Consider the following 21,769-nt stretch of genomic DNA (forward strand, 5'->3'; position numbering starts at 1 on the left):
GGACTTCACAGGCAGATGGTTTTGTCTTTGTTGAGGGAGACTTTCCTCAGACTTTAATAGGTGTTATTGCATTGGTTCAGGGCGTTTGTCACTACAGAGCAATAAAACCAGCAACATTTTCATGTATGACATTGTATCTTGGCAGAATATGAGTCTAGGGGAAATTTGGGGTTGGAGGGAGTCTGGACAACAAATTTATGGTGATTAGGTGGGAACTGGAGATTTCTGCAATTAGCAATCAAGGGGGAAAAAGAAAGAGCAAGATACTCAGCATACCCCAAATAGTTATATTGTATACTGTGTGCAGTGTCCATTGAACAAATCTAGGTAGTGTGTGAATTAAAGCTCCACGGCTCCTATCCGGTACCCCGCCCCTTCCCCGCAGCTCTTACGGGTGCTGTAGGATCAAGGCAGTAGGAGTAAAATGCAACATTTAGGCACTGCCAGGGGCTCCTGGAGTTAAAAAGGCATTATATCTGCAGATACTTGTGTTGGGGCTGACCAAGGCGTTGCCAGGTAGGAACCTCACTGGGAGGATTTGCTGAGTTGAGAGGAAATAAATGATGTATCGATTTTAAAACCAATTATTTTTTAATTTAATGCACAATTTTTGGCCTTGTGCCCGGTTTTCTCCTATTTCAAAGTGCCCTGATATTATGAATAGTTGAAATGTTCTTTTCCACTTGCCCAGAAATTCTCAGCTGTATAAAGAAGCACAGTGAACACATGAAGGCTTAAGGTGTCTCCTTATGCCAGACTTACAGCCTCTTGCTTGTATTGATTAGGAAATCATCATTATCATCATCACCTCTCACAGAAGGAAATTGGAAATGGAGATCGGGGGTTGTGGTGGTGTGTTTGTTGGGACTTGATGCCCATCTGTGTAACTTCCTACCGAAGGTCATTCCAGGAAGATTTATTCCACGAGAGTCTTTTGAAATGCTTTCTGCTCTCTTCCACCCTCGCAGGGGATAGTTGCTAACCTGTGCCCCCAGAGCAAAAAGTCGGCCGAGCAGAGAGCTTTGATTTTATTTCTTTCACTCGTGATGTGCTCTGTCTGTGTGGTATCAACTCGTTTCTCCCTACAGTTCCTGGGTACGTCCTAAATACAAGACCTCTCTGGCGCCGATATTTACTTCTCTACAAGTAACTCGGCTGTTTCCGTGCGGAGAGAGGCGGCAGCTCCGCTGCGCTGCTCCCGTCATACGAGCCATCCCCACCCTGCTTTGGCGGGTTGGGTGAGAGCCCCTCTGTGCCTGCGGGTGATCCGACTGGGGACTGTCAGGGGAGAGGTCGTCCTCTCTAAAAATCCGTGTTAATTTATCTTGTCCAGAAGGCGAAGCAGGAAAGAGGCGCTTTTTGTAGTATTTTTCCTCTTTCCCCCCTTCTTCTTCCCCCCTTCTTCTTTTTTTTTCTCCCCCCTTCTTCTTTTTTTTCCTCCCCCTTCTTTTTTTTCTCCCCCTTCTTCTTTTTGTTCTCCCCCCTTCTTCTTTTTGTTCTCCCCCCTTCTTCTTTTTGTTCTCCCCCCTTCTTCTTTTTGTTCTCCCCCCTTCTTCTTTTTGTTCTCCCCCCTTCTTCTTTTTTTCCTCCCCCCTTCTTCTTTTTTTCCTCCCCCCTTCTTCTTTTTTTCCTCCCCCCTTCTTCTTTTTTTCCTCCCCCCTTCTTCTTTTTTTCCTCCCCCCTTCTTCTTTTTTTCCTCCCCCCTTCTTCTTTTTTTCCTCCCCCCTTCTTCTTTTTTTCCTCCCCCCTTCTTCTTTTTTTCCTCCCCCCTTCTTCTTTTTTTCCTCCCCCCTTCTTCTTTTTTTCCTCCCCCCTTCTTCTTTTTTTCCTCCCCCCTTCTTCTTTTTTTCCTCCCCCCTTCTTCTTTTTTTCCTCCCCCCTTCTTCTTTTTCTTTCTCCCCTCTTTCCCCCACCTTTCTTGCGTTTTTTTGGTTTGGGTTGGGGTTTTTTTTTGGATGTTTTTGGTTGGGTTTTGTTATTTTTTTAAAGTTTACCAGGGCTAGAGTCGACTGCCTCCTTTAATTGTCCTCTTAAACCCCCTCTGGGAAATGTTGTGCTCAGCCGGAGCGTGCCTGCACTGTGCTGCCCCATGTTTAGCCGATGCCTGTCACTTCTCATAGGCGTTTCTCTTCCACCGCTGTACTCTGACAGCGTGCGGCAGCGCATCCTCTTGCTGTCTCCCCTGCAAGGGGGAAGGGAAGGAGGGAGAGGGGGGGGGGTCTGTTCTGCATCTCTCCTTCACGGAAGCGCAGCCCTGCCGCGGGCTCGAGGACCCGGAGCTCCCCTCCCCCGCCCAGGATCCCCGTCGTGGCCTTAAAAAAGAAAACGAAGGCGGGGAAGAGCAGAAGGAGGAGCGGCAGCCGGAGGGGCGGCAGCAGCGGGGGGGGGGGGGGGGGAGCGCAGCCCCTTCCCCCGGTGCCGCAGATGTCGCCGCGGCCTCTGGGTGGCGCCGCCGCCGCCGCCACCCGCGAGTAAGAAGCGCGCGGGGTCCCGCCGCGCCGGTCACAGAGAGCGGCGGCGGGAGCGGGAGCAGCGGAGCTGCCGCCTCTCCCCGCACGGACACCGGCGGCGCGGGGAGGGGGGGGGAGCGGTGGAGAAGGCAAGCCGGGCCGCCTCCCGCGCCTGCAGGGAACTTCTCGCTTTGCCGCCGGTGCTCCCCGGTGCCCGTTCGCTTCGTGCTTGGAACTTCTTGGGGCGGGAGGGGGGCGGTGGGGGGGTGGTGGGGGGGGGTTGTCTGCTGGAATTCTGGATTATGTTCCTGCTGAGCCGGTCTGCGGGGAGCTGAGCCAGAGGAGGAAGAATGCGGGTCTCTTTATTGGTCTTCTGCCTTATTTGCTGCACCGCAAACGGACAAGTAGTGTATTCCATCGCGGAGGGAACGGAGCGCGGAGCGTCTGTCGGGAACATAGCCAAGGATTTAGGAATAGATGCAGCTACACTTTCAGCTCGGAAGTTTCGCATGATCACCGGTTCAAGTAAGCAATATTTTAATATAAATGCAAGCACGGGGGCTTTGTCTGTTAACGAGCCCATAGACAGAGAGCAGCTTTGTGAATTAAAGTCTGCCTGCCTTCTGAATTATGAACTCGTGCTAGAAAAACCTCTGGAGATCTATAGGATGGAATTTAAAGTCTTGGACATAAATGACAACTCCCCCAGCTTTCCCTTGAGTGAATATCATATAAACGTGCCTGAGTTCCTGTCACCTGGGGCACGGTTTACACTTCCCAACGCCCAAGACCTTGATGAAGGTACCAACAGTGTCCAGAATTACACTCTGAGCCCCGACGAACATTTCCATTTGGAAATGCAAACTCGCGGGGACGGGAGTAAATATCCTGAATTGGTGCTGAAGAAAGCCTTAGACAGGGAGCAGCAAGCCACTCACAGACTTGTCCTTACAGCCAAAGATGGTGGGAATCCTCCAAAGTCTGGTGATGTCCCAGTCATTGTGACTGTGCTGGATACCAATGACAATGCACCAGAATTTGAGCACTCGGTCTACAGGGCGAGTATCTTGGAAAACTCCCCCAATGGCACTTTGGTAGTGCAAGTGCATGCCACGGACTTGGATGAAGGTCCAAATGGAGAGGTCAGGTATTCATTTAGCAATACTACTTCTGCTGATCTACAGAGAATGTTCTTAATTCACCCGCACACTGGAGAGGTGACAGTTAATGGCGTTTTAGCTGTTCAGAGACCTCTCCTTGAGATGCTTATTGAGGCAAGGGATAACGGGGCATTTGGCATGTCCAGCACAGCTAAGCTGCTGGTGGAAATCGCTGATGTGAACAATCATGGCCCAGAGATAACAATTACATCCCTTTCCAGTCCCATTCCTGAGGATGCTGTTCCTGGCACAGTGATAGCTCTATTGAGTGTTATGGATAAGGACCCTGGGGAGAACGGGAAAGTAACCTGCCAGATCTCTGATAACCTTCCCTTCCAGTTAAAGCCTTCCCTTGAAAACTACTACAGCCTGGTCACCAGTGAGCTTCTGGACAGAGAGCTAGTCAGTGTGTACAACATCACCATTACTGCCACAGACTTGGGGTCTCCACCCATCACCACTCAGAAGACCCTTTGGGTGCAGATTTCTGATGTGAATGATAACCCCCCTGTCTTCAGTGCTGACACACTTGATGTGTTTGTGGAGGAGAACAATCCTCTCGGTGCTTTTCTCTACCAAGTCTCAGCATCTGACCCTGATATAGGGGAGAATGGACGGGTCTCTTACATGCTCAGGAATTCCACAGTTGCAGGCAGTGCCCTGGCCAGTTTTTTATCTGTGAGCTTGGCCAATGGGAGCATCTATGCAACACGTGCCTTCGACTTTGAGCAGCTTAGGAGCTTCTATTTCCAAGTGGAAGCCAGGGACAATGGGTCACCAGCCTTGAGTGCCGCTGTAACTGTGAATGTTTACATCTCAGACCAGAATGACAATGCCCCAGCCATCCTGTACCCCACCAGCCAGAATGGCTCAGTAGCTGTGGAAGTTGTGCCTCGCCTGGCTGATGAGGACTACTTGGTGACCAAAGTGGTGGCAGAGGATGAGGACAATGCGCAGAATGCCTGGCTCTCCTATCACCTTGTCCAAGCCTCTGATTCCACCCTATTCCGCTTGGCACCACACTCTGGTGAGCTGCGCACCACGCGTTCCTTGCGTTCCACCGACTTCCTCAAGCACAAGGTGGTTGTGGTGGTGCGGGACCACGGGGATCCGCCTCTTTCCTCTACTGTGACAGTGGGCATCCTGCTGGCTGACACCCTGCCCCAGGCACTGCCGGACTTCGATGACAGTGGGGAGCCACCACCACTGCTCAATGCTACAAACATCTACTTGATTGTTTCCCTCGCCTGTGTCTCCTGCATCTTCGCGGCGTTCCTCCTCTCTCTTGCTATCGCGCGGCTTTGCCGGTGTCGGACCTGCTGCTGCAGCAGCTGCTGCTGCCCAGCCAATGACTATGAAAAGTATTGCTATAGCGTGCACATGCTTCCCAGCTCCCACCTCCCACCAGACATGCTGGAGGTCACTGGTGTGGGTAAACTGACCCATACCTACTTGTACAGGGCATCTGTAGGGCTTGGGCCTAGTAACAGCAGCATCCCGAATGGTGATGCTGGGAATGTTCCCAGCGGCTCAAGGTTACAAGTGCCAGGGCCCTGCATCCAAGTGCAGCAGGTCCAAAGTGATCGGTTGAGTGCTGTCCTGGTGGTAAGTATTTATTCCTTTTACTGTTTTTTTCTTCTGGGCACTTCACTTTGTGTCTACACTAGGTTGCTGTCAGTGTGGAGAAGGTACTGTGGGTATTTTCAGAACAGGCATCATTTCAAGGCACCTGGAGGAAACTTGGGTTCCTCTCGTATCTTTCCTAAAACCAAGATCTTTTTGGGTGAAACATGGACATGGGATGAGAAAAGAGATTTATTTATTTTTTCACCAAAAATATTTAGTACCTTCAGACCTAACTGAAGGGACAGATGATGTAAAAGAAAACTAAATATCTTGCAAGCTGAGCCACTGCCTTCAGATAGCAAAGCAGGGGCATGATAAGAGTCTCTGCAGGTTTTTAATCCATGGGTGGTTCTAGTCTACATTGCATGGAGCCTGGTTTTTTGGTTTTTTTTTCATACCTCTTTCTCCCTTCCTTCTCCCAACCCAATTCCTCAGCATTTTTAATTGAGGGGTGAGTAGTTTGCTGAGCCAGTATGCTGTTTTACCGTGCCCAAGGTAAGCCTGTGGCAGAGTATCAGGAATTCAATATTCAGCACCTCTTTAAGAAATTTAATTTGTAGTTCTCGTCTGTCTTTCCAAGCAGTCCATAGATTTTGTGAACCTAAAATAATTATCTTCTGAGCCTCTGATTGGTTTCTTCTCAGTAGTGTGTTGGGACTTTGCAGGAGAACATGTCTTAGAGATCACAGGATAGGGCAATGAGGGCTATGTCTGCAGGTCGGATCTCCTGGGCTTTGCTGCATCACTTATCCAAGATTCACTTTTCAGATATGCAAAGCAACACTGTTTGTATTTTTAATAGGTGCTGTGAGTTGTCATTATATTTTTATGTAACAGTAACTTAGCAGTGTTGGTTCTGTCCAGGCCAGTACTCTATGGTAAGAGCAGTTCCAGATGTTTCTGACCCAAACGTAAGAATCCATGTTAGACAGACATGGTATAACCTGCTTCCTGCAGTTGTTTTTAATCCTAATATACCATCGTTAGAGGTTTTCCTAAGTCTGTAATGATGGTTTCACATTGGTTTTTTGAAAATATTATTATACCTTAAAATATATCTTAATGGTCACCCCCTTCTTGAGCCTTCATGTGAAGTTCAAAAAGGAACATCCAGCAATTTTGTTGGATAATCAAATACACCTTCAACTATATAGCATCTGAAAAATCACTTGCTTATATAACTCTAGAATTTCCAAGTAATGATTTTTAGTAAGTTTTTCCTTGTTCTAGAAGAGATTCCTGATTTCTTCTTAACTATACCATTAGTTTATCATGCCTTCCCTTATTTATCTGTTGGCAAGGTGGGACAGGCTTGTGGGTTTGGGATTTTGTGTTGTTCCCCCCAATCCCTCTGCTTTCCTGAATGCCTTTTCCCCATAAATCCTACTGATAAAGCAAGATCCTTTCTCAAATATTTGTTATTTCATGTAGTCATGATGGTTTACCTCGTATTTCATCAAAGTCATTATCAGCTTTAAGTTCTGTTCTTTGTAGTGGCAGAGGGAGACATCATGACTGTCTCCTTGTGCAAAGGTGGGAGTGGAATACATCTTGCAAAAGCAGAGTGTCAGTGTCTTAATAGCAATTGTCAGGATGAAAACAAGAATTCATGCCTAATGCATTGATGTACCTTAGGAATATCATTGGTTACCTTGAGGATCAGGGGTGGGGAGGGGGAAAAGCTGTATTAGAGCTTTTGTAATGGGGAGCAGAATTCTTTGTTGGCAATCTTTTAACTCAGAAGGTGTTTGCAAGAACTCTGATAATGCCCTGGGAACATACCCTTGTTTGGAGAGTAGTCCATAATTGTAAAAGTTCTATACTGAAGGTGATATAAAAAAAAACCCAACCAAAAGCCAACCAACAAACCTGGCACCACTCCTTCCTGTGTTCCTGCTGAGCAAGGTCTCCAAACTCAGGTTACCAACATATTAAGGAACTAAATAATAATAGAAATGCAAAAGTGTCTCTCAGCTCTGTAATGAGAATGACCAAGAGGTCTCCCATTATTTCTCAATGTATCTCAGTCATTCAGGTGAATTTTTAAACTTGAAATACGTGCCACCCTTCCAGCAGCTTTTGATAGTGCCCAGAATAAACCTCAGGTGTCACTTCTGGCAGTTTTATTTTCTTAGTTCCTGACAGGCAGGAATGGGTAACCATAGATGTGACCTACGTGGAAGGTTGTGTGGTAACTGAGCTGGGGAGGGGAGCAGAGGCAGACTGTGAAAACTCTTCTACCCTCAGAAATGAAATCATGCCTGTTATAATGAATTTAGTGATAATGATTCCAGTGGTTGGTATAGTGAAGAATAAGCTGCACATTTCTGTGTACATATGTGTGTATATACACAGTTTACATATTTCTTGCAAGATTTGCAAGTGATTAAAATCACATTGATGTACAAATGACCAGAAGTGAGCAGAAGCTGGAGATTTTGTACTGTAATTTCTGAACATACTTTAGATTCAGCAGATTAAAATAAAGTCTAATTATGGATAGTTGCTTGGATAAGAGTTTCCAGTCATCTGAGGTGGGAAAGAGAACTGTCATTCATTCCTGAAGGCTGTTCCTAACAAATCCCTTCTGACTTATATGTGATTTCTATGCAGAAAGATCACAATCTTTTGCAATATTAGTGAGGAATATTTTTACTCCTTTTGTATAAAAAATGAGAGGATTAGAATTTCTCATGGTTTGCCAACAAAATGAAAGTTAAGTTTGGCTGTTGACTAGATTTTGTCTTTAAGTGTTTTCAGACTCACTCATTTGGAGCTAAATATAACATTATTTTGATGTTTATATATAAGTTAAATATAACATAAATGTAAAAATAAATGACCCTTGGAGCTTCTGAGGAGAAATGTTTGTATTGCTCCCTAAGAACATAAAAGTAACAAAAAGAAAGCATCAAATATTTAAATGGGAGCAACTCCAAGGCACTGAAGATGACTCCAGACTTGCAGATTTTCAATATCCCTGATTTTATTTTGTGTTTTAATTGGGGGTGGGAGGTGTGTTTGCACTTTTTAGTATGTGGAAGTTAACCAAAAGGTAATTAAAATTCCAGAAGTTAAATGTATATTCAAAATTTATGCTAACTTCTTGGTCATTTTTTTGTGACTGTATTAAATTATTGGCTTGAATGACTTTTACATATACAGATGCACAAGACCCTTTTGAGCTTTTACATCTTCTATTTAGGTTAGAGCTATAAATAGACCAATATATGGCCTTAATAGCAATATAGGAAACTGCACTTGTATCTCCTTTAAGTATTTTGCTGTATCTTTCTGCAATGTAGCATAAGTGACAGCTAAGTGAAGAGCCTGTTATGCTGCTCTGCAGTGTTAGGGCACTAGTGGGATCACTACACTAAGTGGCAGGTCACTGAGTACTTCTGGAATGTGATGTGACCAGGGCTTGTTACAGCTCTTTTGTTTGCGTGTGTTGTCCTGTGAGATATTTCTGCATTCAAACCAGAGCGACCTCTCTGTGACATGACATTCAATATTTAGGTTACATCCAAAAATAGACACAAACCTACTAACAGGGACTATTTCTTGCTGAACTAGAATAGGAGTGGGGTAGTTTTGCTCAATGCGGCGTGCGCTACCAGTGCCAAGAGGGGATGCACTGGCACTGAGACACCGGCACGCGATCTCAGCTGCTGCAGGCTAAACATCAGTGACTTACACAAGCAAAGACCAGCCCTGTGAGTGAGCCCTCACCGTGCCTGGTTCTGCCTGGAGCTGGCCTGTAACCATGCCAAGTGTAAGTGTGAAGCACACCCCCAATTTTTCCAGTCTGGGCTGGTAACAACCTGCCCAGAAACAGCACTCTTATGCCACGTTGTAAGAATTCAGTTGTGTAGGCAGATTTCTTGGCTACAGAAGTTATTCTTGGGGTCAGGCCAAGAAAAATCCTAGAAAGAGCAATGATCAAAGAAAATTCAGCAAGAGCAACTGCTGTAGATTTCCCCTTTCCTGACCGTTCCAATTACCTTCTGCAAAGAAAGGTAATGTTGTAGCTTCAGTGTTCCACAGAAGAACACTGTGTCCAGCAAAAAAAAAAGCTACAAAAGCCTGGGTTGAAACTTTGTGTGTCTGATGTCTGCCTCAGTGTACGTTTCAGAGGTAGTGGAAGGGAGAAGGACGGGAGTAGCTTGAGGGAGGGGGAAAAGCAGTGTGTGTTTGGAAATGCACAAGGCAAAGGCAATGATGGGCAGGAAAGACTGAGATTGGATGGTGACATGGGCTCAGGGAGGGTAGATGTGAGTAGTATTTCTGGTATGAAAGCAAAGAACAAGGAAGCACAACTTGAATCAAGCCCAGTCCTTTCCTGTGTCAGCTACAGTTTAATCCTAAATATTCAAAGATCTAAATTTTAATTGTAAAAATTCCAATTTTAATTGCAAAATTCACTAGGTTGTGGCCATTGTTCCTTTTGGAAAGTTATTGTTCTAAGGCTTTGAAATCCTCCTTTGACATCCTGTCAACAGTTATTTGCTATGAATTTGTAGATGTTTGTTCTTGTGCCAGCAGTGTCCTTTTAGTATATGTAGGTATTTTCCCTCTTTGGGGCTTGCTTTTCACATAGTTTAGAGAGCAAACACATCTTTTCTTAGGCTTTATTTGACTAAGCTAAACAAGCCAGCCTCTTTCAGCTTTTTCCTATGGTCACCTCTGATTTTTCCAGTTCCTTCTCTGCATTTGTTCTTCCTTTGCACATATATATGTCTTGCAAATATGTGACCAGAACTATATATAATATTTCAGACACAGCAATAAGAATACTGATAAGTAAACTGATCAACTGATACTTCTTGGGATGGCTGTTATCTTCTCCATACTTATATTGTTATTTAATCAGTCATGTATTATTGCAGAACTTCTTTGGGGTAGAGGTGGGTGAGTCAATGTGGTGGTGGTTCTGCCTGGTTTCATCCATCTAAATGCTTGATGTTTGAGCCTAAGATGTTTAGAAGTCATAGTCATCTCCAGCGAGCAACTCATCCTGTTCATCTTAGACATAACCAGTTTAGACATAGTTTACAAACAGTGCAGACTAGATGAGCTACTTAAATGACTGAAACTAGTTGATAGAAGTAGTGCCTTATAGGAGCCTGGACTTTGGGTTATTAGATGTCATCCATTTCTGTGTCATGTCAAGTTGTTCCTGCAGTGAATGATGCCATAAGATGTTTTCTGCAGCTGTTGTTAGAATAGTCCAACTTCTTGTGCCATTTCAATGTGCTGCTGTATTGAAAATGTTACTGAAATTGGAATAGATTAGATGAATTTTGGTTTGTGTTTTCACTGAAGGCCAGTCTAACAAGTAGTTGGAGCCGGGCTTGTTCAGCCTAGAGGAGAGAAGGCTGTGGGGGGACCTCATTGCAGCCTCCCAGTACCTGAAGGGAGCAGAGAAACAGGAGGGGAATCAGCTTTTTAAAAAGGTAGATAATGGCAGGACAAGGGGGATGGAGTGAAGCTGAAGGAAGGAAGGGTTAGATTAGATATTAGGGGTAAGTTTTTTACAGAGACAGTGGTGAGGGGGTGGGTGCCCCATCCCTGGGGGTGTTCAGGGCCAGGTTGGATGGGGCCCTGGGCAACCTTGTGTAGCTCCAGGCCTGGAGGTTGGTGTCCCTGCCTGTGGCAGGGGGTTGGATCTCTGTGATCCTTGGGGTCCCTTCTAACCCATGCAGTTCTATGCTTCGATAAGGAAATTTGCAGCATTTCAGGAATCATTGAAATGTGATTTTGTGAACATATTTCCTTCTGTTGACTTGGTTTTTTTCTTTGTAGAATCTTATTCTTGTGGATCATGGCCCTGCTCAATTCTGTTATCCATGTATATTCCTTCCAATGAATCCTTTACTTGTTTAGGGGTTTTATGTGACTGTTTTAGAGTTTTGGGTTTGGGGTTGTTTTTCTTTTGTTGGGCAATCATGAATATCCTAAAGATAATCAAACTCAAAAGCTATTTGTTTTCAATATAGTATTAGTAGGGAGGAAATCTGGGGAAAAAGGAAAGTGATTTCTTCCTTTCAGTCCCTGGAGATGTAACTGCTGTCTTGTCTTCCTTTTTTTGGGCTGGCAAAGTAAAATTACCCTAGTAAATGTCTTGTGTACTCTGAGTTGCCATCTGGAATACCTTCAAAGGATTTGGGGTTGTTGGTTTAGGACTGCTATTTGCACTTTCATCTTTATTTTAATTTTATTATCTATTTGCCTAGGGATTAGAATTAGTGAGTTCCTGTCTTCTCTTTTACGATGTCGTGCTTCTCTACAAGGCATTCAATCTCTTTAATGTGGCTCAACTTATTTGAAAAACTACAAGAAAAAACCACCTGAGCTAATGCAGAACATGGAAAGATGCCAGTTTGATCATGGTCAGGATGTAGCTGTAGAATACAAATCTGCACTGAAGAATATTATAACTTTGGAGCTCTCAGCCTGGTGAGGCCCTTTACTTTTGCAATGTTATCATATAGCTTTTATTCACTCAAGCTGCTCAAAGAGGACCCAGATGTTTTTGGATAGCATCTGATTTGAGTTATTGAGCCCTGGAGCTGTGAGTCCCCACTGTAGGAATTAATAGTTCATCACCAAGTGCTTTACTTTTGAATGGTTTGTATTATCATCTAGGATATGGGGACAGTGTTCTGTAGTGTAATTAGTTTAGGTTCTTGGAAAACTTGGAAAGCAGCCAATATTGGAGTTAAACTTGATTGGAAAAAACCACAAACAACCAAAACCCAACAAACACCCCTTCTAAAAAAAACTCCACCAAAAACACAAGGGGGGGAATTAGCAATAGTTTTCCACTACCTGACAGCTATTGCAGTGACATGAAGAGAGGAAATAGCTACAGATTTCAGCAGGGGAAATTAATGCTCCATGTGAAGAATACTCTTTGTGAGAGTGGTAAATTCCAGGGTGAGGTCCCAGAGAGGTGTTGGCATCTCCATCCTTAGAAATAAGCAAAGCTGCACTGTGCAAAGATCCTGTTCAACTTGAACTACCTGTCAGATTAGCCCTTTCCCATTTGAGTAGGAGGTTTAAGTAGAGACCTCCCGAGGTCCTTTCCAACCTATTTGGTTTTTTCTGTGATGCTTGAGATGTGGCAAGATGTAAACATTCAAAAGTTGTTACAGCCTTTCAAGAAATGATGCTTCATTCCATTTAAAAAACCTGTACTGATTGTTTACAGGGGTTACTGTGTATTTCCCAGTAGATGCTCCAATCCCACTGTGAAAGATAGGGAAAACATGACGGAACATCTGATGCCAGTTGGTGGCATCCCCTTCCATGGTCCTTATGGGTTGTACCCATCTATCTCCAGCTGCAGCTACAGTGATGACCATACTCAAGTTAGGAAGCTCTGCTTGGCCACAAAAAGCATGAGCTGGAAACAACATGTACTTAGCTTTGGGGGAAGTTTTGGTATCTGAAACTAGCTTTGTACATTTAATTATAGTCTTGAGTTCTCTTCCAAAATAATATTTTCCTGTAACAGAATAGTTATTTTCCTTTTCTAGAAAGCATTTATGCTAATAACCCACCTCCCACTGGAAGCCTAGGTCTTACCTTTATCCTGGGCTACATGTAACTGAGAAGATTTTAATATTCTTCTCTCTCTCCTCTTATAAATGAGAGTTCCTCAGGTATAAATGATGAGCCTGGTGACACAGTTGAAACAGCTATTGGTCCTGTGTGCTTGGGGTTCTAGGGTAACTGTTAACAAGGAAGAGGGGAAATACTCCACTCACTGGGGAACTGTGGAAATGACTTTGCTCCAACTGCTAGTTTGCAGGGTACTATATAACAATCTGTTGCTGAGATATTACCTTTTGCAAGGAAATCCTACTCTGCCTTTCAAATGCTCTTTCTGCTGATAAATTATCTTTTCTGTCTTGAACCTGTTGATAACTGTAGCATCCAAGAAAAACTGATGGAAAGGGATTATACACAATAATTGTAGCCTGGTTCACTGTTCAACAAAAGCAGTGATGAATTTCAGAAGTTGATTAAGGGAAATGGCAGTTTTCATACATGATAATTGAATCTTCTGCATATAGTCTGATTTGAAATGCTACATCCTGTTAATGTTTGTTGTTTCTTCTGAACAACTTTTTGTGAGCTCTTGAAAGCAAGGCAGACAAATGAATGGGGTAAATCTGTCAGAATAGAAATGCCAGTAAGATAAAAGAACAAGTGGGTGTTTTCTTTTTTGTGTGTGTTTTGGTTTGGTTTGGTTTTTTGTTTGTTTGTTTTTTCTAGTGCACTTAGATTAGCTATCATTCTGAATTAATGTAAAATTCAGCTTACTGGAAATCATTGTTAACACTTCAAAATGAACCTGTGCCTACCTGTGCCCACACTGTGTCACTGATACCAGCTGATAGCTCAGTATCTGTGATGGTGGCAACTGCCCTGATCCTTTGAAAGTGAAGTCCTGTAAGGAGTTTTCCATTCTTGCTTTCCTTCTGCTAGATTCTGCAAATTCATAAATACCTCCTTTAAAATATTAAGTAATACTGCCAACCATACATTGCCTCTGCAATGACCTTTGAATGCCTATTTATCTACTTGCAATCAAGACTCTAATTAATTTTATCAGAATTATTCATTCACTGTGCCTTTAACAACCTCATGTTTAGTGCCACAAAGGGGGAAAGAAAAAAAAAACATTTGAGTACCTGCAACTGTATTTCACCTCACTTCACAGCCCTATTCTTCTCCCCTCACAGGGAATTCTTATCTGAGATTACACTATTATCAGGCTCATGGAGGAATTTACTTTTTACACTGGATCTAGTATTAGCTGGTGGATTTTCAGGATTACCATTGATGCTATCCTCCCTTTAGAGAAGGGAGATGATCATTTGTGTACTGAGACAGCACTTACTTCTGGATTTGAAGTACTTTGGAGAGTCTTAGTTTTCATTTCATGGCAGCCCAAAACATTTAAAAAGCCAAAGACAGCTTTACTGTCCCTATTACCTCCCAAGTGATTTGGAGAACAGAAGTCATGTTACAACAGAAGCAGCAGAAAAAAGGAGTTACAGTAGCTATGGTTTTCTGTGCTCTCAATGTCCCCCACAAACATTGTCATATTTTTTCTCATTTTAAAAAAATAAACAAAGAACCCAAACAACCCCCCAACAAAAAAAAACCCAAACCAAAACCACCCACAACCCCAAGACATTGTCCCTAAATATCCATAATCTTGCCATGTGCACTCTGAAAAATCTCTATAACTTGTGGCCATTTAAAACATGTTAAAACCCCCCTAAGAAGTGTATATTACCTTATCTCATAATATATTTAATCTCTTTGTACCAAGAGCTTCCAGCAACCTTCACAGAGGTGGTAGAATTATCCTTTTTATCAGCCATGTTGATGTACAATTACATTGTTCCAGGTATATCTTTGGCTGTGGCTAATGCTTGAGTCTGGTTTGCTTCCAATAAGACTGTGAGAACTTTATATATAAAAATACTCGGCCTGAAAGATGCTTTTGAGTTACTATTATAAGTAATGTTGAGTCACTTAATATCATCCATTTTTAACATAATGTTCTTTCACAAGGAATGGTTTTCAAAATACTTTCAGAGAGGAAAAATGGACAGTTGTAATTACTGTGTGTAATAGCATCTTGTGCTCAAACTGGATGTGCTTCTGGAAGCAAACATGTTTTTAAATGGAGGATGTTTTGCTCAAACAGAAGGATGGATTAATGTGCCATCTGAAGAGAACTTTGTCACCTTATTAATGATGAAGCAATGTGAGCAATTTTTTAGGTTGGATTTTTTTCCCCCTTTAAGGAAAGCAATCACAATTAGTTAACTGGGAGCTACAGAATTGTCTTTTTCCAGCTCTGTCCATTATATGTGGGTTGTGAAAAATAGTATTTTTGCCTATAGTAAAAATGGGCCTGATAATTCCTTTCAAGTTTGTGCTGAAGTATATTTTGGATAAAGACCTTGATATTTGCTATGAAGTGGTCTTTATGTCATGTTTGATGGCCATTAAGATCTGCTAAGGTTGGCTGAGTTACAAGCTTTTGAGAAATTCTTGTTTGCTGTACTTGGTAGATGCTTGAAGAGCTGGAAAGCGTGGTTCCCTCTGAGTGCTGCCAGCACAGAGCTCCAGTTCAGCCAAGAGCTGGATGGACCTTCCTATAATTGCAGTTGTATGATTGTAGCCCAGGCCAAAGTTGGAGCTGGAGCTGAGAATGAAAAACAAGAACAAGACAACAGGGAGCAAAGAAAAAACAGTGCTCAGTCCAGGAGTGGGATGCAGGGAAGGGGACGGTCCCTCATTTCAGAGCAGAAAGTGTAGAAACTCGTTGCACAGGAGGAGACCAAGTGATCTTGAGATCAGAGCACTGAATTGGGTGCTGGGACACAGACAGGATCTGTTCCTGGTTCTCCTCCATAGTCTTGACATGTCCTTCTACCACTGTGAGTCATTTTCCCATTACAAATTTATGTCAGTTGTGCTGACTGCTCATTTGTGAAGTACTTTGAGATGTTCCAGTGTGAAGTACCAAATACATGCTCAGTGAGTGTCTTTGGGTGAGATGCTTTGTTTCAGAGAGATTCTAGTGAGCTTGAAAAGCATAAAGGCTTCAGTATTGCAGCAGTATAAAAACCAGAGAATAATTCAACAGTGATAACTTGGCAGAGTTCCCACTGTGGATGGCTTTATGTGCAAGAATTCTTGAAGGACTAGAAAGAACTGAAATTCTTTGGTGAAAGTACAATGTCCAAATTGCTCACAGTGTGTGTACAGCAGGAAGAGAAATATAGTCTTTATGGGTGCAGTATTAATCATAGAATGTATTGGGTTAGAAGGGACCTTTAATGGCCACCTAATCATACCAAAGGAGTCAGGATTGAAAGATGTACCTGGCCTGAAACCTCCCCATGTAGCCCACAAGCAGCCCCTTTATTCCTAATCATGTTGCTAAGAACAGTTTGTATTTCAAATGTTCAATCCTTAAATCTGTTTGCAAACAGGACAGTTAAAAAATAATATGAAGTGAGAACAATCATGGAAGGTCTGTCTGGTTGTGCAGGACAATGCTTTGATTAGTACAAGGAGTGGGGCTTGATTTTGGTGGGTACATTTGGTCTCATCATCATTCTGAGTCTAAAATGTCCTGCTGTGGTTCCTGTGTTCAAGGGTAGAACTGAGCTCAGCTGAGCTGTTAAGAGCTAGAAGTCGTGTCATTTGAGGTGTGTCAGGGCTAAGAGATGTATCCTTATAGGTTGGCACATAGGACCTGTGGGAGATTGGTGCCCTCTAGGGAAGAGCAGCTGAGGACCAGGCAGGATACCCTGTCCTCTGCATTGAACCATTGCCTGCAATTGCAGGAACAAGTACATACAATGTGTGTTTCTCTCAGTACCAAAGAAGGAGTTTACATGATCCATGTGAAATCTGCATTAATACTTCAGTATTACCTAGTGCTAAGCACTGGCTCTGGCTTAGTTTGAAAAGAAATGTATTAGATCAAGCACTCTGACCTATTCAGTAAGAACTCTTGTGCTCAGGAAATACTGACCTATTACTAAAACCATAAATATTTCATGTTGCTGAGGTTTTAAGAATTTTAAAGAGAACTTTGAAAACATTCTTGCTGAATGTTTACTTAAAAAAGCCAAACAATTTTCTCCCTTAGGCACCCATTATAAGCAATAAATTATACATATATATATGAACCTTCTTTAAGACTATCCAAGAACCCTTTGCAGTAGTGCTTTAAACCTTGCAGTGGCCATCTGAGCCCACATGCTGGAAACAATGAAGATACTTGCCAAAATTTACAGAGCAGTGAACAGAACCCAGTTCTCTGACTTCCTGATCTTAGGACGTGATCAGCTGCTTCTGCCACCATCTTGCTTTTGTCTTGTCCTGTTTTCAAAAACCCCAACTTAGCTCCAGGGGACTTCCACCCACCCACACCCCTGCCCCCACCTCCCACCCCATCCACACCCCCTTTCTTGTTACTGCAGGAGAGCCATTGCTTTCCAGTTGCTGCCCTGTGACTGAGAACCCCAAAGTTCCTGAGGCAGCACCAGCCCCTCAGCCACCTATTCAAAACCTCTACTTTCTTAGCCCACTTCGTGTTCTTTGCTGCCCCAAATGGGACAGAAGAAAACATCACTTGCACCCCCCCTCCCTCAATCAGCCTCCCTAAACCCCTGAAGTCTCTTTTGATACTTCTCAGGCTTCTCTGAGACATTTCATCACTGCCTGCCTGAACAGTTAGTAATGGGTAGTAATTGGAGGGGTGAACCAGATCTGGGAGTATTCTAGTTATGTCCTTGACCCATGCAAAGGTAATGAATGGGTGCAGGTAAAATACCAAGGAAAAACTCAGATTAGTTACTGGTAATGAACTCAAAGTATTGATAACAATTGGGAAGAAATGAGAAAGCAAAATTGTGGCTGGTTTTGTGCATAGAATTATTGGCAGACGGTCTTTTGGCACATCATCAGGTACTACTTGTAAGTGCAGATTTAGAATCCAATTCTCTGTGATGTTCTGGGAACTTTATTAAAGGGAAAATAGGACTGAGATTGTAGAAGTACAGGAAAGGTCCTGAAATGGCTGGAACATGAATTACAAGTCAAGAGAGTAAAGAGAACAAGCTTTTGCATGTCTATTTAGGGGAGAGTTGGGGGCAAGGAGGGTGTGGGATCCCACTGTGTGCCAGGACCCCAGAGAAACAGAAATATAAAACAAAATCACTGGTGGGGTGTGTAAGTCAGGGTCAGATGCTGTTCCTGGTTCTGCTGAGTAAGAAAATCAATGGGACTTGTCCTGAGGTCAGAGAATATCAGCAGAATCTGCAGTATTAGCATTTTGCCCATCATCTGTGTGGTTATAGGTTAAAAATAGTCCAAGCACAGCAGTTTGGGCAGATGGATTATTTTTTTTTTTAAATAGGATTTGAGGTGAAAATCTTCTAAGCTCAGAAATGCCTGTTGAGAATTAGCAGACAAACCAAAGTATTTTCCTGCCCTACTTTCCCTGCTCAGCCATTCCTGTGTGGACACATGGAATACAGAGTGCTGGAGAGCAGCATACTGGTCTCATAAAAAATCCTCAGGGACTCAGTGTTTTATGGAGCCTTGTGCTTTAATCCACTCCTGCCTCTTTCATGGCTCTCAGCTGCTCTTTAAAACAGCTGAAAGCTTTTCATTTTCTCTCTGTGTACCTGAGTTGGTGATCATCAAATCACAGGCTGTGTTAGGTTGGGAGGGACCTTTCAAGGCCATCTGGTCCATCACCCCTGCAGTGAGCAGGGACACCTTTAACAGGATCAGGTTTCCCACAGCCTCATCTAGCCTCACCTTGAATGTCTCCACCTCTCTGGGCAACCTGTGCCATGGACCCACCTCCCTAACTCATCCAGGTCCCTCTGGATAACATCCTGTCCCTCTGGCTCTTCTCTCATGGCAAGTATGCTGACTACAACCTGTACCCAACCTGTGTTTGCTGTGGTGAACTCTGGAAGGCCAGAGCAACACCTTGACTGTTCCTTTGGTTGCTTCTCCATTGTGCAACCAGATATATTCCGTGATACCTAGACAGTTCTGCTTGCTCTGGCTTGGAGACAGTACCATAGCTGTGGCTGAGCTTCTGGCAGCAGAAAGCATGGGAGCTGTGTCTGAGTGCACCAACCCCCAGCAGAGGGGATGATTTCCCTCACTTCTATGTTTTAAAAAGCATAGCTCTAATGATTTAATTTCCTGGCAAAACTGTTTCCAACATCAAAAAACCAGCAATTAAGCAGTTAATCCTAAAACATAACCTTGACAAGCAAAGTCATCTCTGTTTAAATATAATTTGTTCTATTAATTTGAGAAAATGCTGAAATTTAGGGCAGCTGTGTACAACTCAGTGCAGTAGCATTTTGGGCTTGGTTTTAGATTGAGAACATCTGTCCTTCATCATTTCTGTGCTGATTTGTGTATTTAGCTTCAGGAGCAAGTTGCAGCTTGTGGCTGTGTAAGAACATGGCAGTGGCTTGTAGCTCACTGCTAATAACCTCCCATATAGCTACGGAGTGGAGATGTGCCAGGGAGGAAGAAAGGACAGAACTGTGACTCACAGCTGCTGGAAAGAAATGTAGAGCAACCTGAAGCCTGCTTAGCTGTAACCAGTGGGTGATACATCCATCTTCATATTCTGCATCTTGGGTTTGGGCTGTCTGGAGCAGCTGCAGGTCGTGTGCTGAATGTATATTGGAATTCATTCCTCTATAGGTGTCCTGGCTTCGGCTGGGATAGAGTGCATTTCTTTTCTACCTGTGGATGGAATGCCATGCTTGGGAGCTGGGGTGAGAGCAGTGCTGGTAACACCCTGATGTTTCTAGTTGTTTCCCAGCAATCAAGGACTTTTCAGCTGTTCATATTTCCCTGCTAATGAGAAGGGAGGGGATGAAGCCAGGACAGGTGACCTGAACTGGCCAAAGGGGGTATTCCATACCAATTACGTCATGCTCAGTATAAAAGGGGAGCTGGTGGTGGTGGGGGGAGGAGTAGGCAGCTCCAGGATGTGCAGTTTTGGGGATGGCTTGTTTTTTGGGGTGGCTCTGAGCTGTACTGCCTGAGCTGAGTGGTTCAGTGAGAAACTGTATTGGGTATCACCAGTTTCATAAATTTTTCTACAAAGTCCTGTTATTATTATATCATCTATTTTTCTTTTATCCCAGTAAACTATCCTTATACCAACCCCATGAGGTTTTGGTTCCTTGGGTTTTTCTTCTCCTTCCCTTTCCCCCCCTCCCCCTCCTTTTAAAGAAAAAGTGGCTGTGTGGTGCTCTGCTCTCAGCTGGGGCAAAACCACAACAACAGGGAGTAAACACGAAACACTTTTGTCACCTTTAAGACGTCACATAGGACTGAAGTTGCTGATACTTGGTATCAGCAGCCCAGCGTGACAGGTTAATGCCCACTTCAGCTGGTGATACGTGGTTTTGAAAGCACTGTGAAGCAGTGTGGCAGCAGGACTGAGACAGGTGAGTCTGGTTTTCCCCCCACCCTGTTCTTTTTAAAATGTATTTATTCACTGGAAGGTCTGTGGCAGTTGAGGTAACCTGAAGAGATGTTAAGGATGGGTTAGGCAGGTTTGTAAAAGAAAGTTGCAGTGAAAGAATCTTTGAATAACAAAAGTGTGAGTTAACCATTCAGAATCACAGGGGTTGGAAGGGGCCTCCAGAGCCCATGGGGTCCCACCCCCTGCCCAAGCAGGGTCCCTAGGACAGGGCACACAGGTCGGTGTCCAGACGGGGCTGGAATCTCTCCAGAGAAGGAGACTCCACACCCCCTGGGCAGCCTGTCCCAGGGCTCCCTCACCCTCACTGGGGAAAAGTTCTTCCACATGTTTGTGCAGAACTTCCTGTGCTCCAACTTGCAGCCATTGCCCCTTGTCCTGTCCTCACAGACACTGAGAAGGGGCTGCCCATTTCCCCCCTGCATCCCATCCTTAAGATATTTATAAGCATTAATAAGGTCCCCCTTTAGTCTTCTTTTCTCCAGGCTGAGCAGCCCCAGCTCACTCAGCCTTTCCTCATAGGGGAGATGCTCCAGGCCCTTCATCATCTTCACAGCCTCCTCTGGACTCTCTCCAGGAGATCCCTGGCTGTTTGATCCCAGGGAGCCCAGAACTGAACGCAGGTGGGGCCTGAGCAGGGCAGAGTAGAGGGGGAGGACCCCCTCCTTTGACCTGCTGGCCACACTCCTCTTGATGCCCCCAGGATCCCATTGGCTTTCTTAGACCCCAGGGCACACTGCTGGCTCATGGCCACCCTGTCATCAACCAGGATCCCCAGGTCCTTCTCTGCAGAACAAGGAGTAATTCAGTACAAGGGTAATCCTGTTTGTACCTTAGTGCAGCAACTCAGCTGAGGAAAGATCTTCACAATGTCTTTTTCTGCAGTTTTGTGGCTCTAGGTTAAATATGATTGTCCAGACACAGGGCTCAATAAATTAAGCATTAAAATTAAAGCTTAAGATATCATTTATGTCTTGAATTTTTAATTTTCTAATTTGTACTCTCACAGAGTAAGAGAATTCATGGGGATGCTATTAGGCAGTGCAGCAAACCTGGAAAAGTCATTAGGTGAGCAGTAGAGCAAGAATGAAAAGTGCAAATGAAGGAGGAGAAAGCACCTCCCTTCCAGAAAGCAAAATCTGATCTAGCACAAGATGTACAGGTTACAGTTAGGGCATTGACAGTCAATACTTCTGACCTGCTCAAAGGCAAACGGGTCATCAATTATCCAGTGTGTGATAATGAACTGCCGTGATTGCCAGCTCCTCTTCAGATCCAAACTAGGCAGTTTCAGGTGTAGCTGGTTAACTTCTAAGAATCACTGAGGAGTAAGCAGGGAGCAGAAATAAAGTCAAGAGATGTAACTCAGTACATGTTTTCAAGAGAGTGAATACACAGTACTTGGGCACTTGTATAATCTTTTATAATTCAAACTTGACCTCTTTTGCCTGTTAAAG

The 21,769-nt window shown here is 43.9% G+C and overlaps 1 protein-coding gene across 1 annotated transcript in view; it reads left to right on the forward strand.

The window, feature by feature from the left end:
• Nucleotides 1–21,769, forward strand: part of LOC311195501 (uncharacterized protein) — a gene marked incomplete at both ends in the record, with an annotated part of 36,494 nt that overhangs the window by 7,439 nt on the left and 7,286 nt on the right. The window contains 4 exons of the mRNA XM_084268905.1: nt 969–1,095; nt 2,121–2,175; nt 2,425–2,660; nt 2,859–5,215. Of these exons, the coding sequence (XP_084125031.1) occupies nt 969–1,095; nt 2,121–2,175; nt 2,425–2,660; nt 2,859–5,215 (2,775 nt within the window). The remainder of the gene's footprint in view (nt 1–968; nt 1,096–2,120; nt 2,176–2,424; nt 2,661–2,858; nt 5,216–21,769) is intronic.

This window comes from Gallinula chloropus (genome assembly GCF_964237585.1).
Source record: "Gallinula chloropus genome assembly, chromosome: 10".
Lineage (NCBI taxonomy): Eukaryota > Metazoa > Chordata > Aves > Gruiformes > Rallidae > Gallinula > Gallinula chloropus.